Source organism: Terrapene carolina, unplaced genomic scaffold, assembly GCF_002925995.2.
Source record: "Terrapene carolina triunguis isolate 2854851 unplaced genomic scaffold, T_m_triunguis-2.0 Scaffold136, whole genome shotgun sequence".
NCBI lineage: Eukaryota > Metazoa > Chordata > Testudines > Emydidae > Terrapene > Terrapene triunguis.
The window spans coordinates 8,605,152-8,621,390 of NW_020664487.1; the positions used below are offsets into that span (position 1 = coordinate 8,605,152).

A 16,239-nucleotide genomic window follows, 5' to 3' on the forward strand; every position below is an offset into this window, starting at 1 on the left:
TTTCGCGAACCCCCAGGGGTTCATGAACCCCAGTTTGGGAACCACTGTACTAGCTGGTGGGCAAAGTTGTGGACAGAAACAGGCCTTTGTAGGGCCCAAGAAGCACCTAGATGCAAAGCCCCCTGCAATGCCATGCCCTAATGCTAGGGGTGGTGCGGTGAGTGAAACTACTTAGAGGGCTATGGGTATGTTAAAAGTTAAGCTTGTGCCTAAAGTGTTGGCAGGATCAGTGCCTTAGGGAGCCTAGCTTTACCTCACAGCAGGCTCCCGGTTACACAGCTGTCGGGTGCATTTCCAAGGCAAGCATATGGACTGAGGTCTGGGATCTCTCTCTAACCCAGTACAAAGCATGGGTGTATCTAAGGAAGGTAGACTGAGCCTTCAGTACTAGTACAGCCTGAGGGTTTTGCTGTTAAGAAAGCCCCTGGGTATGACATAACCAGTTACACTGGCTCAGTTTGAATCATGTGACTAGTGAGAAGTACACCGATGGCAGGACTCTGCACAAGTAGGAGCCAGTCCGTCACATACAGGGCATTTGACCAACTCCGGCCCTCATGGATGAGTAATCTTTTGGGGCACAGCTGTGAGTAGCTGAATAACCTTTGAACAAAGGAATTTCTGTTAAATGGATGAACTTTTACTGATATCCAGGAAAGAAGGAGCTGTGATGCAATACTGGCATAGAGAACTCTGTGACCAATGTGTAACCCCCAAGGAGATTACATAGATTCCTGGAGCTCTGTCTGCTGGCAGCTCAGGGAGGAGGAGCCAAGGCAAACTCAGAGTCTGCCCGGCAACCGATAGGGAGTGAGATGCCCCTCCCAGGGAGTTCAGGAGAGGGGAGAAGCCAGTTTGGAGAGTGGGGAGCTGGTGAGTCCCAGGCCTGCAAGCAGGGTTCCCCCTGAGAACTGGCCTCTAGGTACCTGACAGCCGATCCCTCACCTGGGTTTTCCTTCCCCACGGATGAGTCCCAATAGGTAGCGTTTGTTGAGAAATTTCCCCAGCCAGGTTGGGTTCACCTCCAGCTCCCTAGGTGAGACTAGTCACCACATGGTCAGCTCTGCTAGTCCAGGGAAGCTGCCTGTGGAGTGTGTGACTGGAGGCTGGGCTAGGAGGCTACAGTTTGAATGTTAGGGTAGTTGTATAACCTACACCTTGAGCCCTGCACCCCTTTGTGGTGAGGGGAAATCCTGGGACCGACGCAGCCTGATTCCTGCTTGAGGAGGATCCCTGACAGCAGCCCCTCTGCAGTGACTGAAGAGTCCAGCGTCATCTTCAAACCTGAAGATCGTTCATGGAGTTCGTGAGTGCACCGTTTTTTAGTTAGTTAGGGAATCTATTTTGGGGGACCCCCTACTCCCTGAACTGTGCCCTCAAGCCAGGGAGTGAGGGTTTGAGGATTTTATAACCTGTTGCTTATTATACCTGTGGAGGGATTCACCACCTCCTCCCACTTGTGGGTCCTTTGGGCTGTACTGAACCCAGTCAGCCACACTGCTAAACCACTGCAGAGAATTGTATAGGTTGTCAAGGGCCCCAGCAAAGTACGCGTACCAACAGGACACTAGTTTTACACTTGTTACATCAAGTCACGGGTATTTTCAGTGTGGGCACCGGTGACCCTAAAAATAGTGTTTCACCTTGTTATGTTGTATTTGTTGCCTGTTTAATATAATTATTGTGTTGAATATATTTTTATGTGTTGTGTTATTTCTTGGAAGTCTCCAACTATCTGGCAAGTAAGTGGGGATTACTCTGTAGTTAGAATTTTCCGCCCAAGCTGCCCTGGTGACCCTGCCAGGAAGGAGTGAGGGGGGTGGAGGCACTGCCAAATAATTTCATAGAGAAAAAAAAAAGAAAAAAGATTCACCCTGCTGAGTGGGTGGCGGGATCCAAAAGAACCCAGACCTGTCCATCAAAACCTGGAAGCGGATTGCCATTAAAGGAGGTAACGAGGTGGAGAGGGGCGCTACAAATGTATGCTGGGCTAAACCAAAACCGCCTTCAGCTAATGCAAGATGTTATATGGTACTTAACATAAGTGAACAGGATTATAGAATTCAGGCCAAGTAATTGCTAGAAATGTGTGTGATTTTTATTTATTTTTATATAATGTCATATGAAATTCATTATATATATATATATATATATAAATGCAATGTTCTAATTGTGTGCTTAATGCATATTAATATATCTTTGAATAATTCATATTGATATAATTAATCACTACCACATTAATATTAAGCTCACTATCAATGTAACTGTGTGTGATGTACAAAATCACACACATTTGTAGCGATTTACTTGGCCTGAATTCTATAATCCTGTTCACTTATGTTCAGTATCCTATAACACCTTGCGTTAGCTGAAGTAGGCTTTGGCTTAAGCAGATGGGTGTTGTACCATGGTACAAGCCTAGGAGGTGCCTTCATGACCTTGGTAGTGGTAATGCATTTCTTCAGAACAAAGAGATAAGAGGTACACCTAGTACCATTAAAAACAAGGTGGAAAGATGACTGGCTAAATCTAGCCTCAGCTGAGGCATGTGGTACCTTTTTACTGGTGAACAGATAGGATAGCCTTGGGGTGTTACTTTGGAAGCACACCTCCTATGTAAGGTGAACTTAATACGGCATGAGATGGCTTCCTGAAAACTGGTATTGTATTGAGCTGTTTTCCCCCCTGCACTATACTATTGATTTTTCCACAATAAACTAGGCTGATATTTGTTATTTGGTCTCGAGTATATTTCATGCAAACCAACATGTGATCAAGCAATTGACGATACAATTTACCATCTGCTGAGAACCAGCACTAAAGAGCTTCCCTACCTGTGTGACTGTGAGGATAAAGCCTTTCCATTCCTCCCCACTGTCATAGTCCTCGACCTGAGAGAATAAAAAGTAGAAACCTAAGAGTGACTCCAAAACCAAGTATTCCCTGGTCTCTCCTGTGTGTGTCCCTCTCACAATCCCCTCCGAGTCTGCATTTTTAAGTTGACTTGAGCACAACTCTCCTAAGGAAACCAGCTGGAACTTGTCAGGTTTCCTCACTGTCACCTCTTATCTACCGCCATTGAGTGTTCAATCTGTACTCTGACTAGGATGACCATATTTCCCAAAGGGAAAACGGGACACCACGCAGGGCTCTGCCTGTCCCCTGCCCAAGCTCTGCCTCCCCACCGGGACAGGGCTTAAAGGGACTGTCCAGGCCAAAATGGGACATATGGTCACCTAACTCTGACCTCCTCTAGCAGCTCCCCTTCTGATTCAATGCACGGGATGCCATAGTGACTGTACCTGTCTTCAGTCTCAAGGTAGGTAATCCCTCTGTATGACACCCTCAAACCCCTTCTCACATAATGTGGAGGGGGTGGTAGGCTATGGAAAACTGATTCCCTTTGCCCAGTACTTAGCAGGGGTGGAGGGTGAGAACAGGCGCTCTAGAGAGAGGCAAAGGCACCAGTACCTCATCACTACACTTCTGCCTCTCAGTGTGTATGGGGAGGGGCACAGTAGGGGATGAAGACCCCCACGTAACTATTTTGGAGGCGGGGGGGAGAGTACTATTCCCCCTCATGTACTCCATGCCCCACATTCATCTTCACCACTCCCTCTTGCTTTCTTATCCCCTTTCCCATTCTTCCTCTCCTTGTCCCTTCCCCCTCACCCTCACTGTACGTGAGAGAGAAGGGAAGTGGAAGTGAGCGCTGCACCAGAGGCAGACCTGGGTTCCCTAACTGGCCCTGCCATCGACTTGCTGTGTGACTCTGAGCAAGTCACTTCTTAGCTCTGTGCCTCTGTTTCACCTCACGTCCTGTCTGTCTTGCCTAGCTAGACGGTAAGCTCTTCAGGGCAGGGAGGGCCTCTCTGACTAAGTGTATGTACAGTGCCCAGCACAATGGGGTGCCACTCGTGCTTGGGGTGCTATGGAAGGCATACAATAAGTGAAGGAGATGACATGGGAGGAAGGGAAAGTAGAGACAGGCAGAAGTTGAGCCCTGACACTGGCCAGGAGGAGCGGGGGGAGGAGAAGGAGGAGCACCCTCGCTTCAGCGGAGAGCAACAGGGCTGGAAAGAGGGGAGTGCCATGGTCCCAGAAGATGAAGCCCTGGAGACCCCTCCCCAGGCCAGGAGTGGCAGTGTTCTCTCCCAGAGGCAGGAGGTTCCATTCTGTGTGCATCTGTTATTTAAACAAACTAGAATGTTTCCAAAATGCCCCTCCCCACCCCCAAAAGGCAGTGGGTATCGTGCACCAACCTTTGGAAAATAACAGCCCTGCCATTGCTTTCTGCTATGTTATGGGGATCAGGAGTAGCTGGGGTCAAACAGGGCAAATGTGCATAAGTCATGCCTTTCCAGCTTCACCGGGTTCACTCACCTTCAGCTCCACTTTCTCATTTCTCAGCATCAGGATAAACTGTGCACCACACTTTTCATCTGGATAAACGTTCACTACTGATGTCAAATTTGTCAGCTCTAATTTCTCTAAATACTGAGAAAGGAAAGAAAGATGGGGCATGCATTAGAGCACATCTAAACCAGTCAGCTGTTCCCAGCAGACACTAACTGAAACAAGAAAACTCCAGGGTTTTCTTAAATTTCAGATTGGTGCCATTAACATACATGGCAATACAAAGTCCTTCATTGCTTCTTTTAGAAGCTATTTTCAGCTACAATATACATTTTGGGCAAACTTCTCACCACTCTTCAGTGTGGGTATGCAGCACGGATCCCAGAATTCAACAGCATTCCCAGACTGATTACAAATTGTGCTAGATTCAGCCCTGGGTTACATTGATGTGTCCAGGTGTCCCATGTGGAGATAAGTAGCTATTTTACTGATTCACCCTGGCAGCCAAATATGGTGGGTCTCATTAGCTGCAATAGAGGAGCATAAAAAGTTTAGTCTCTTTGGAGCAAGAGATAACTAAATGGTGGGACAGAGGTTGTCCTGCATGGAGAAACTCTAGGAAGAGCCCACTTACCCTGCCCTCTCTGCTAAAATATATGGGCCCTATCATGCCAATAAACACACAATATGAATAAATGTTATTTGTTGGCAGTATAGGGCCCGTCATGGGGTGGCTTGGCCCTTTAAGGGAAGTCAGGGTCCACTGTACCCATGACAGGCATCTTTAAGGAGAATGAGCCCAGCTCACCTGTAAGCAGTCAACTCCTTAAGTGGCTGATTGGAGGCTAATGACCACCTGCCTCTGATAAAAGGCAGCAGATGTCCGTTAGGGAGACTACTCCTAAGAAGAGGGGTTCCCAAGGAAAGGAAATAGCTCCTCACAGTCTGGGCTCCCTACAGCCATGTGCCGTCGGGAGAAGAGTTGCAGTTAGCAGGAAAGCCCTGGCTCCAGGGGAAAAATCAAGGATGAGAGTTAGCAAAGGGCTTGGCTGTGGGATTGATAAACTCAGACGTAGTCTGTTTCCTGGCTGAGAAGCCTGGGTGTAGTTCAGTCATGCATTTCTGTGAACTTCCCAGTAGTAAATCAGACCCTTGGTAATGGGGATGCTGTGTGACATGCTAAAGCCACTCAGGGAAATCGAGGAAGGGTGCACCTCCACTGCTGGACCTGGCAGCAAGGGGTGCATATGGATGGCACATGCTGTTGATAGGTTCATAAACTTTAGTTTGAGCTCCGCTCATCTGCGCTCTCCCTTCCCAGGCTGCCCCTTCTCCAGGGGGCGTCTGTTGTGGACATCTGACTGCTCTGAGGCCACTTCACTGTGGCTACTTTATACTGAGATGAAGTGGTAAAACTCTTCTCTCTGCCCTAAGGTTCCCCCAAGCATGCCACTGGCAAGAACAGTAGAGCTACAGTGAAAAACAAATAACAAATGTTAGAAAACCGGGAAATGCAACTTTAAGGTGACACTTCTTACGCAAAACACCCACACAACTGTCTAGCTTCGAGCCCTGTAGACTAACAACAGGAGTTACAGTATTTCACTAAATGTTCCGTCTAGAAGTTCTGTTATGGTTAACTTTTGGGGGCACAGGAGGTGTCTGACTATGCATGGATCTGCTGGAGAAAAAGATAAAGGAGAAAACATCTTTCTCCCATCACGAGTCCATCTCAGTATGTACAGCCTGTGATGGGGAACGTTTTGGGGATGTTGCTTGAGTTCTGTGGAAACGTACAGTAAAAGTGTGTTAATTCTTTAGGGTAATTACTGGTGTGAGTGTCTTGCTCAGTCACCTTCTGATTTGAAATGAACAGCACTTACAGCTCCATTCATTGAACAGAGTTGTTGCTAATGTAACTGAAGTAGTTTCACTGAGCAATGTGGATTGGAGTTTTTGGTTTGAGTCATGTTATAAACCATGCTATAAAGACTGCCTAAAGCAACAGGGCTGATGCGCTCTTCATTTGCACAAGTGTAATCAAGAATAAACCCAGTGAAGTCAATGGATCCACAACAGGGTATATTGTATGTGAGAGAAGAACTGGATCCCTTATCTATAAAATGGGTCTCAGGAAAAAAAACCCTGCCCACACTGCTCTGAGAAGCTATACATAAACAACACGTGGTGGTGGCGAGCAGAGTTTCAACCATAGCTCAAACAAGACAGACTATGTCCATGTGGGATATGAAAGAACTTTTGTTTTATGTTGGTCCTCATTTCTGAGGTGCAGATTTTCAGCTAGAAAGGCAGAAGCTCTGTGTTGGAGCAGTTTATTGGACAGACTGGTTTAAGTACCCATATGCAAGATGCAGAGGATGTGCATCTTATAACTATACCACACCTTTCACCCTGACTGATCTCCAAACAGTTAAAAAAGTGTATACACACATACAGCAGCTGCATCTGAGGTAAACATGAGGGAGGGAAAGTCTTTGGCTAGGTCTACACTACCCGCCTGAATCGGCGGGTAGAAATCGACCTCTCGGGGATCGAATTATCGCGTCTCGTCGGGGACGCGACAATCGATCCCCGAATCGACGCTCTTACTCCACCAGCGGAGGTGGGAGTAAGCGCCGTCGACGGGAAGCCGCGGAGGTCGATTTTGCCGCCGTCCTTACAGCGGGGTAAGTCGGCTGCAATACGTCGAATTCAGCTACGCTATTCGCGTAGCTGAATTTGCGTATCTTAAATCGACCCCCCTCCCCCCCCGTAGTGAAGACCTGCCCTTAGTCAAGGACTGGACAACCCCCCTGCTCTCATAAGTGCCATGTGCAACATGTTCTTGAATGACCCTGTATAGTAAATGGGGTGGCTTCAATTAATTCTCATCTCAAAAGTGAATACACAGAATAGCCTGAAGGAAGGTTCTTAGTCATTTTGTTAGGAGCAGACACATTATTTTTATTATTTTGTATCACTTTCTATGCTGTAGCTCAGGCTCTCTGTTACAGTGCTTGATACATGTTCCATGGTTTCAAAGATGTGAGAACAGGGATGGGAGAGGCACTTGCAGTAAATGAATATATACTCGGTGAAAATGACTACTAAAAATAATCGTATATACATACACACAAGCATGTTGTACTACTCACGGTTGGGGTTTTCTTATCACTATAAAAGAAAAGTGTAGTTCCTCTGAGTTCTGTCCAGTACTGTTCAAAATCCTGTTTGAAAAGAACAAGTGTCAGTTTACCTAGAAAATCTTTTTAGCCCCCAAAGAAAAGTGAATGAAATATGGATAAGAAAATTACCATAACCCAGGTGGGTTTATTTCAGTGCTTTATAGTTTGGTAAAGGTCAAAGACCTTCTGCTTCTAACTTCCAGTAAATGAAACAATTTGTAAAATTATTTCATTCCAGGTCAGGAGTTCCGATATATAGACTTCGGGGCTGATTCATTACTGTGTTACTCCAGTTTACGCCACTGTAACTCTATTGGCTTCACTGGAGTTATTCAAGTTTAAAACTAGAGTAGCATCGTAGTGATCCATGTTCAATATCTTGGTTATGTTAACTGACCAAGTATTGGTATCAGTATGGATTATCAATAGCACTGACAATTTCTCAGCACTGATGATCAAGTAGTTTATATTTTTTGACATTTTTGCCCTTTATTTAAAATGTAAGCTCCAGCCTGGGGGAGAGAACTGTTTAATAGCTTTTATTTTTTAGACTGCTCTCCCTAAATTGCATAAAAATGTCTAGCAGATCAAGCCTTTTAGAATACCTCACAAGACATACTTTGTACAAAACACATCCTAATTACATGACAGTGGTGAATATTGGGGTGTCGGGGTGTCACACTAGGTACCTAACTAAGTGGGGTCTGATTTTTTTTTAAAGGTCTTATTATCCAGAAGCAATCATGTGGAATCCCCATCATTAGAGGTTTTTAAAAACAGGTTGGATAAACACCTGTTAGGAACGATCTAGGTTTACTTGGTCCTGCCACAGCACAAGGGGCTGGACTTGATCTACATTTCTAGGATTCTATCATTGATTTCAGTGGGAGATTTGATATACAGGCTGTGAAATAGTCATCAGATAATGTCTCTACTAACCTGGGCCAAATAGAAACTAGTGGAAGGCAAACAAATTGAGAGATGAAAGCCTCCACATCCTGTCATTGTTCCCCTGATCAATCTAGTCCCACCAAGATTAATATTAAGTGTACTGGTTTGTTTGTTCACCAATATCTCCCTCTAACCTAAAGCTAGATTGTTACACTCACAGTGACTCTTTATCTACTTCCCCTTTCAATGACGAAAGACTATTGATCTGCAACCAGCCATTGCCTTATTGTTCTCAATCTTCCCTGTAATGAACATGCTAGTTAGTGATGGAAAAGGCTGTAAGACAATTGCAATTAAACACTCTGCTCTCTTGTCTGAGGATGCACGAGAAGCATATATTATGGGCAAAGCCTTTCATTTGGGGATTTTATTTGTTTAAAATTGCCCAAGTATGTATTGGTGTTCATTACAAAAATGAAAAAACAAGTGAAAATCAGTGCATAAAATTAACATAATAGTTTTCTGGGTAAATACGAGGGTGGTTAATATTGAGAGACAGGAGGACAGAAAAAAGCAACAAAGAGAAAAGGAAGAGTATTGAATGTAAAAGCAGTTTCAGGCTGTGGTGTATTTCATGAACTCTACATTAACAGTATGTATACATATGCCCATGTAGGCCTGTGTCTCTTCCACTGCCTTGCCTTACTTTAACAGACAACCTCACATTTACACTTAGACTAATTTATTAGTAACCTAAACACATCCACCTAATGTCATGGATTGGATTTTTTTTAAAATAACCAGAATGGTCACATACTTGAGTGCTCCAAAATTCAGGTGAAAAAATCAGTAAAACCTTTTGTAAAACCTGGGGATTTTTTTGGTAAAATTTGGTTTAAAAAGAGAAACAAAAAAGAAGGGCCTTAATTATGGACTAGTGAATGAAGATAGTAAAACTGTAAAATAGATGTACTTTTTTGGCAAAAAAAGGGAGAGTTTCTCACACAAGGGTAAAAACTGCAAGTGTGCTAGGCCTGACAAACTAAGGCATGCAGGATATTTCCCCCCAAACCTCTACCTGGTGACCTCTCCCCCATAGACTTCAGTCTCCTAATAATTCTTTTCAGGAGTTCTCCAGAACCACTTGTGGACTAGTGTGCTTCTCCCCACAGCATCCTTGTAACCCCTGAACTGATAAACTGAGGGATGTACACTGCACCAAGCATGGAGCTGATACATGGTATGTTCCTCTCCAGCCGCGTTGCAAAGCAGACGCAGACTGTGAATCTTTATCTGCTTCTCAAAACACAGGAGGCAGCCCAACCTGGTGCTGCCTCATACAATGACCTTGTGGCAAAGCTACAATTTAGACCAAGGAAATTGGCAACATTTTATGAGAAGAAGATTTACTTTTGAAAATGAGTACTCGGGAGACCTGATCCTCTCATACAGATATAGTTGTCAGGCTCCCCACTTTGGATAACGTGTAAAAGAAGAGGGGTCTGATTCTCCACATAGCTCCATTGAAGTCAATGAATTGCCCCCCCCACACACACACAGTGAGCTGACACAGGGGCTATGCACCACTTTAATCTCCCATAACCCCCTCTTTTGAAGGCTTAAGTAGTGCATAGTCTTTATACAGACCCTCTGCACAGGCATGAATTTCACCCTAATAAGAATGAGCAAAACCAGTCACTCTACAAGCTCTATGCATTCAGGAATGTCTTTGGGTCACAGGTAAACAACCTCCTCACTGCCTATAAATAAGGTGCACAGACTTGGTCACCTTTAGTCCAACTAAAATTAATAAAACTGTGAACCCGTGCTGCCTTCTCAGCATAGCACCTGCTCTGTAACTGGCTGTCCAGAACTGCCATTTCAATTGCATGTAATGTTAGTTTTCCCTTTTCCGCTTTGTTGTGTGATAATGCTGTGGCCCGAGTAATAATGGCCACGTTCTACTCAAGGCGTTATTGCATTTCAGAGGTGGGTGAAGCGATTCCTATTTGTAAAATGCTTGGGGATTAAGAGCAGAGGCATTATATAAGTGCACATTTATTAATATTAAAGCTGTTGGTGGGAAAGTGCTACTAAACATGGCTATTTCCATCATGCTAGATAAAATGAAGAAATGTTTTAGAATAAGTCTGATTGCTGCTAGCTATTTGAATAGCAAGATCAGTAGTTTACTTGTGGTTTCTTGGTGTTTCGGTTTACTGTGCTACCTATTACTATGCATGTGAATCACTGTGCTATTTTTGTCTTTCAGCCGTGTCCATCCTTAGTAGCATGTAACTCCTGTGTGCTCTCTGGCTCCATCTACACTGCAGTTTCCTCCATGTTATGAACCTTTTCTTGAACAAATTTTAATTTAAATAATTCTGATGGCTGGTGCCTCAATTTTTAAATAGGTATTTTAAAAAAAATTATCTTTAAAAAGTAGCTTTGGCAAAATTATGTTCTGTCCATGCCAGCTAGCCTACCAGTGTCAACAGAAGTCATTCTTTAGACTTGGATATAAACTGTAGTGCAGATGGAGGATCCTTGTTTCTCTAACTGATTTTCATGGCTCTGCCAATTATGACATCAACATTGGCATTTATTTGGAGCTGAAAGAAAGGAGAACAGGGAGAGACAGGCAAGGTGGCCTTTAAGGACCCGATTCTGCAAAAAGAACTGTGCAAGTTGACTTTTTGGTTGTGCAAAGCCCTGTAGAAGTCAATGGGGAATCCACATGGGCACAGAGGTCTGCTCACGCGGTTCACTTTATCACATTCAAATAGACTTTTAAGGGCAAATAATGAATGTGCAGTGTCTAATTTGTTTATTATAAACAGGCCCTGACCGAGAAACATAGATCCAAGCCACATCCTGTCTTTGGGGAAATTTGACTCCAGATCCAACTGCAAACTTCACAGCTTGGTTCCGGCTCTACTTTTTATTAATAGCAGATACACATTTGAACTGATACCTCAACACAGAGCTCCCGCTGCACTGCTGGATCATAAAAGATTGCATGTGAAAGTTTGGAAGAGAGGTGTCCTGTCCTGGTCTTCCTAGCCAATGTTTTCCCCTCCTCAGTCCGTTACATTGCGTACTGTGTGCCAGTGGGTCATCATCTTCTCTCCCTACAGCTGGCTGGCTTTCAGTATGTGACGTTTTGGAGGCTATTTCAGGATGAAAGGTCCCACATAAACGTTCTATTAAATTATTTTATAGTATGCTCCATATACAAGCATAACGCCGTTAATGATGGTCGTATCTCAGATTGAAGTTTTTATTTTTCTAATCACTGGTCCAAGATGAGCGCTTCAGTCATGTAGTGGTCCTGAAACACCAAGATTTTCAAAAATGAAAGTCTAAAAGTTAGGCTCCTAAACTCTCATTTAGGCCTAAGTAAATGACCTGATATTCAGAGGAGCTGAGCAATGCCATCTCCCCTGGACCGCAACAGCTGACACCATTTACAATATTTCTAGCCATGACGGTTTCTGAGGTATTGCGCCTTAAATTTACGCTGATCCCTTGGTGTAGCAGTGGGGGGTGTTGCATTTGTCTAGGACCATCTGTAATCACCTCAGTACACGTTTTGTCAATGGCTCAGTTTGTTTTTATTTTATCCCTTTCACTGCCACACATATTAGGTTTCACATACTACCAGCAATCCCCACTATGTTTATCAACAACGCACACCCCTTGGGGAGACCTGCTAGAGTTTTAACCCCCTGCTGAAACAACATTCTAGGGAAACTTATCTTTTCTGGTGGCAGGCAAAACAATTATGGAGAGCAGAGATGGGCAGAAGTATCTTTATTCTATCCCATCTATGTATTGAAGCTGTCTTCAAATCTTTTGACTATCTTAGCATACCCAATCATTATTATTAATTATATGGCACCATAAATGTGCATGGAGCTTTAAAATACAGATACAGACAGACTCCATGCCCTAGAGAACGCATGGCCGAAAGCCCTGCTCCCGAAAAGGAATCTGCATGGGCATAAGGGTCCACCTATGTGAATCTCTCGGCAGGGTTGAGGGCTAAGTTAAGACCATAAAGAGGGGAAGAGGAATACAGATGGAGTGTAAATGTCTGCAAAAGCCAAACTTTTGGTAATATCTATTGTTATACCCCTGCTCCTGGACACTTTTGACCTAACCTTGATAGCAACCCCTCCCATTATTAAAATTTCATCAGGAAATGCAGTTCTGTAACAAGCAACAGAGAGTCCTGTGGCACCTTTAAGACTAACAGATATTAGTTCTGTAACAGACCACTCCCATTCCTGAAATGAATACTCTCACTACAAGTTTCCATGGCCTTTTCTGATGCCCAAGAAAATCATATTGCAGTTCTGAAAAATGATCAGTTACATGTATGATCTCAGTGTTATGCAGTGAACTGCCAGTATGTGAGCTAGTGACTCTGGAGAGAGAGTGGGTTTTAAAAGATTCCACATATGGGGGAACTTGAAAAATATCTGCTGTTTATTTCTGGACTGTTACGCAGCATAATGAAACTTCAACCAATCTTCCATGTTGGGATACATCATTATAGCAATGTGCAAAAAGATCACTGTTCTGAACTTCCTCTTGCTATATTGTAGTTTAAAAAAATAAAAAAGGGTAGTAGTTACTTTTCTCTTTGTGAGATAAAGTGCATCTCCCCCCCCCCCCCCCCCCCCCTCCAAAAAAAAAAAAGGGGAAATACAAGTTTACCTTCAAACTTATTTTTGAAAAAAATCATATCTGAGCAGTGATCAAGCACAGAAAATATTAAATCTTTTATAGCCATGACTGGGTAGGAGAGAGGACTATAATGGAAACTGTTTTGCAATCTTAACTATAATGATCACTATCGGGAGCTAAAATAAAGAAATGTATACTAAAAAGCAATCAGTATGTTCAAGGACCTGATCTGTAAATACTTACTAATAATGTTCACACATGCATACAGGAGCAGGGCGTAAATGATTATCCTGCCTCAGAAAAATTCCACTGTCCTGTGTTTCCAAAGTAGTCCATAAATAAAAGTTAAATGATTTCAGCATTATATATTTTTAATTATTGTAAGTCATGCTCATTTTAAATGCTAGATGACTGAGAATTTCAGGTTTAAGACTAGTATGGGATATTTCAGAACAATATAAACAAATCAAACTTTGCTCTTGTGGCTTAAAATGTAATCTAAGTGTCTCATCATTATTGCAGCTCTGAAATCAGTCTCAATCAACTTTCCTGTAGATTATAAAAAAAAAAAAAAGATGAGGTGCTGAATAATTATTATGGTGTGTAATGCAGTTGTTTTTGATTATATACATTTATAGAATAAAACTGAAATGGAGTAAGCGTCCATTGGAAAACCCAAAATAAACTACAGCTTCAGAAATCAACATCTTTCTCTATCTTTGCTTCTTATAATATTGTCTACAGAAAAGGAAATGCATGTCTATAAATATGGAGACTATTGTGGTACATTTTATATTTATATTATTTTGTTAAAGAGTCTATTTAGTTGAATATAGATAAATAAGAATCTGAAAGCAAAAAAAAAGTAATTTCAAGTATGGGAACTATTACTCCCTGATGCAACGGCAGAAAGTGCCAAGAGATACTCAGATTTTATTTACACACAGACTTGACTGAAATAACTAAATCTGTTTTAATTCATACCTTTAGTTATTTCAGTGCAAATCTGTGTGTGGATACTTACTTCAGAATAAGAGTTTCTGATTTTGCTTTTGCTTAAATTGGTAAAAAATTGACTTCAACTAAATTGTAACGGGACACTTTTATTCTGAAATAAAGTGTGCACAGGACTTTCACTAAAATAACTAAAGGTGTGAATTAAAACAGATTTAATTATTTCAGTGCAAGTTGGGGTGCTGCAGACCAGCCCTCAGGAACAGGTCTCAACACCTGTAATGAGTTACAACACATTTCTCAGAAAAAGTTTAATTGAACGTAGCTGCTCGGATTGTGCACCTTACCTGGTACCGTGCACGTCTGATAGATAGAAACCCTTCAAAGTACAGGGGCAGAGCAGTAATCCTCTGTCTCTCCTGGAAGATTCGTCGTGGGGCTGGTTCAGGGATTTTCTCAGGCTCAGCCATCCTGCTCCCTCCCTATCCGCTGAATCTTGGCTGTGTTCTTTTCCTCTGTGTATTCTTGTCTGCTTATCTTCAGCCTCTGGCAAAGGAAAGCTCACCCCGGTTTGAGAGAACGAGGTGACGGTACAAAGAGGAAGTCTCGGTAGTTATTTTTAAATAAACAACACACCGCACAGACCCTTGCTCACTGTATAATCCGAAGAGGAACAAGATTAAATGGATTAAAGGGAACTTTCCTAGCACGCTATTTGTATGTTTCCATCCTGCAGACCAAGGTTCACAAATGATAATTATGCCATTTCTTACCAGGATTATCATTACTGGATTTAGTTGGGGGTCTGTCAGAGAAACCTCCCTCTCACAGTTCACAGACTCTGGAATCTTTACAGGTGATCTGCAAAGAAAGAGAGATTGTGCCCGTTTGCTTCTGAAATGTTTGTTTTGGCTTTTTAAAATTCCACTTGGCTTTTTACATTAAGAACGTCTGACAATTGCTTTTGCTGGAGATCTGGTGGAATTCTGACATAAGAGTGATTGAGAGAAGAAGGTATTTTTAGTGAAAACTGCTGTTTTTGTTGTTGATGCATGTGTAACTCAGATTTCTGACAAACACTTGGGGGAAAAACTTTCGTTGTGAAAAATCCATCATCCCCAAAAGTTCAGACAAAGTGTAGGAGAGCTCCCTTTCCCAGGGTAACAGAGGGTCCTGTGGCACCTTTAAGACTAACAGAAGTATTGGGAGCATAAGCTTTCCTGGGTAAGAACCTCACTTCTTCAGATGCAAGAAGAATCTGAAGAAGTGAGGTTCTTACCCACGAAAGCTTATGCTCCCAATACTTCTGTTAGTCTTAAAGGTGCCACAGGACCCTCTGTTGCTTTTTACAGATTCAGACTAACACGGCTACCCCTCTGATACTTTCCCAGGGTGAAATTCTGGCCCTACTGGAGTCAATGGCAAAACTCCTGTTGACTTCAACAGGGCCAGGATTTATCTTCAGGTTTGTGTCCCTTCCAGAAATTCTCAAGAAAGAACAGGGACAGCAAGACATTGGGATATTTCTATAGGTAACAAACAAGCAAAAAGTATTTGAAAGCGTGCTCTAGAAAAAGGGAACACATTTCTCCCCCTTATTCTTGTGGGTTACCTTCAAGGCTCCTTTTCTGCTTCCCTGCAACGTTCACGCAGATCCAATATGGCTTTAATATATGTGACCTGCTTGCAAGGGAACTTTTAGACTGTGCAATTGCTAGGCAAGGATTTCAGAAAATCTGGCACTTCCCAGAACTATGTGAAAGTAAAATATCTATTTTTACTCTGCAAGTAATGACTTCTTGGAAAAGTCCATATTATTAACTTTTTGTAAGAATTTATTAGAAGGCAAATTTTTTCCAATTGTGCTACTTTTGGCATGTTTTTGTAGTAAAATGGCAGAACTTGACTCTACTGGGGCAATTCAGCAATGGGGCAAGATATGCACCATTTTTGCGACATTCAGTAGCTAAAGAGGGGCACTTACTATACTCCCAGCCTTGGAAAGCCAGCACAATCTAAAACCACCATCAGTTCAAAACAGAAATCAACATGTAATAACTGATACATTCTTACTACAATGATGCATTCTTACTACATTGACAGTTTACAACATGATTTAGTGAAGGTTTTGACCCCAAAAGATTTTATATTTCAACTCAGA

The 16,239-nt window shown here is 42.7% G+C and overlaps 1 protein-coding gene across 1 annotated transcript in view; it reads right to left on the reverse strand.

Annotated features, from left to right (window-relative positions):
• STAP1 (signal transducing adaptor family member 1) overlaps positions 1 to 14,548 on the reverse strand; it is a 27,219-nt gene extending 12,671 nt beyond the window's left edge. The window contains exons 1-4 of the mRNA XM_024209859.2: positions 14,426 to 14,548; positions 7,512 to 7,583; positions 4,384 to 4,497; positions 2,835 to 2,891 (exon numbers count right to left, since the gene is read on the reverse strand). Of these exons, the coding sequence (XP_024065627.2) occupies positions 2,835 to 2,891; positions 4,384 to 4,497; positions 7,512 to 7,583; positions 14,426 to 14,548 (366 nt within the window). The remainder of the gene's footprint in view (positions 1 to 2,834; positions 2,892 to 4,383; positions 4,498 to 7,511; positions 7,584 to 14,425) is intronic.
• Between the last annotated feature and the right edge of the window lie 1,691 nt (positions 14,549 to 16,239).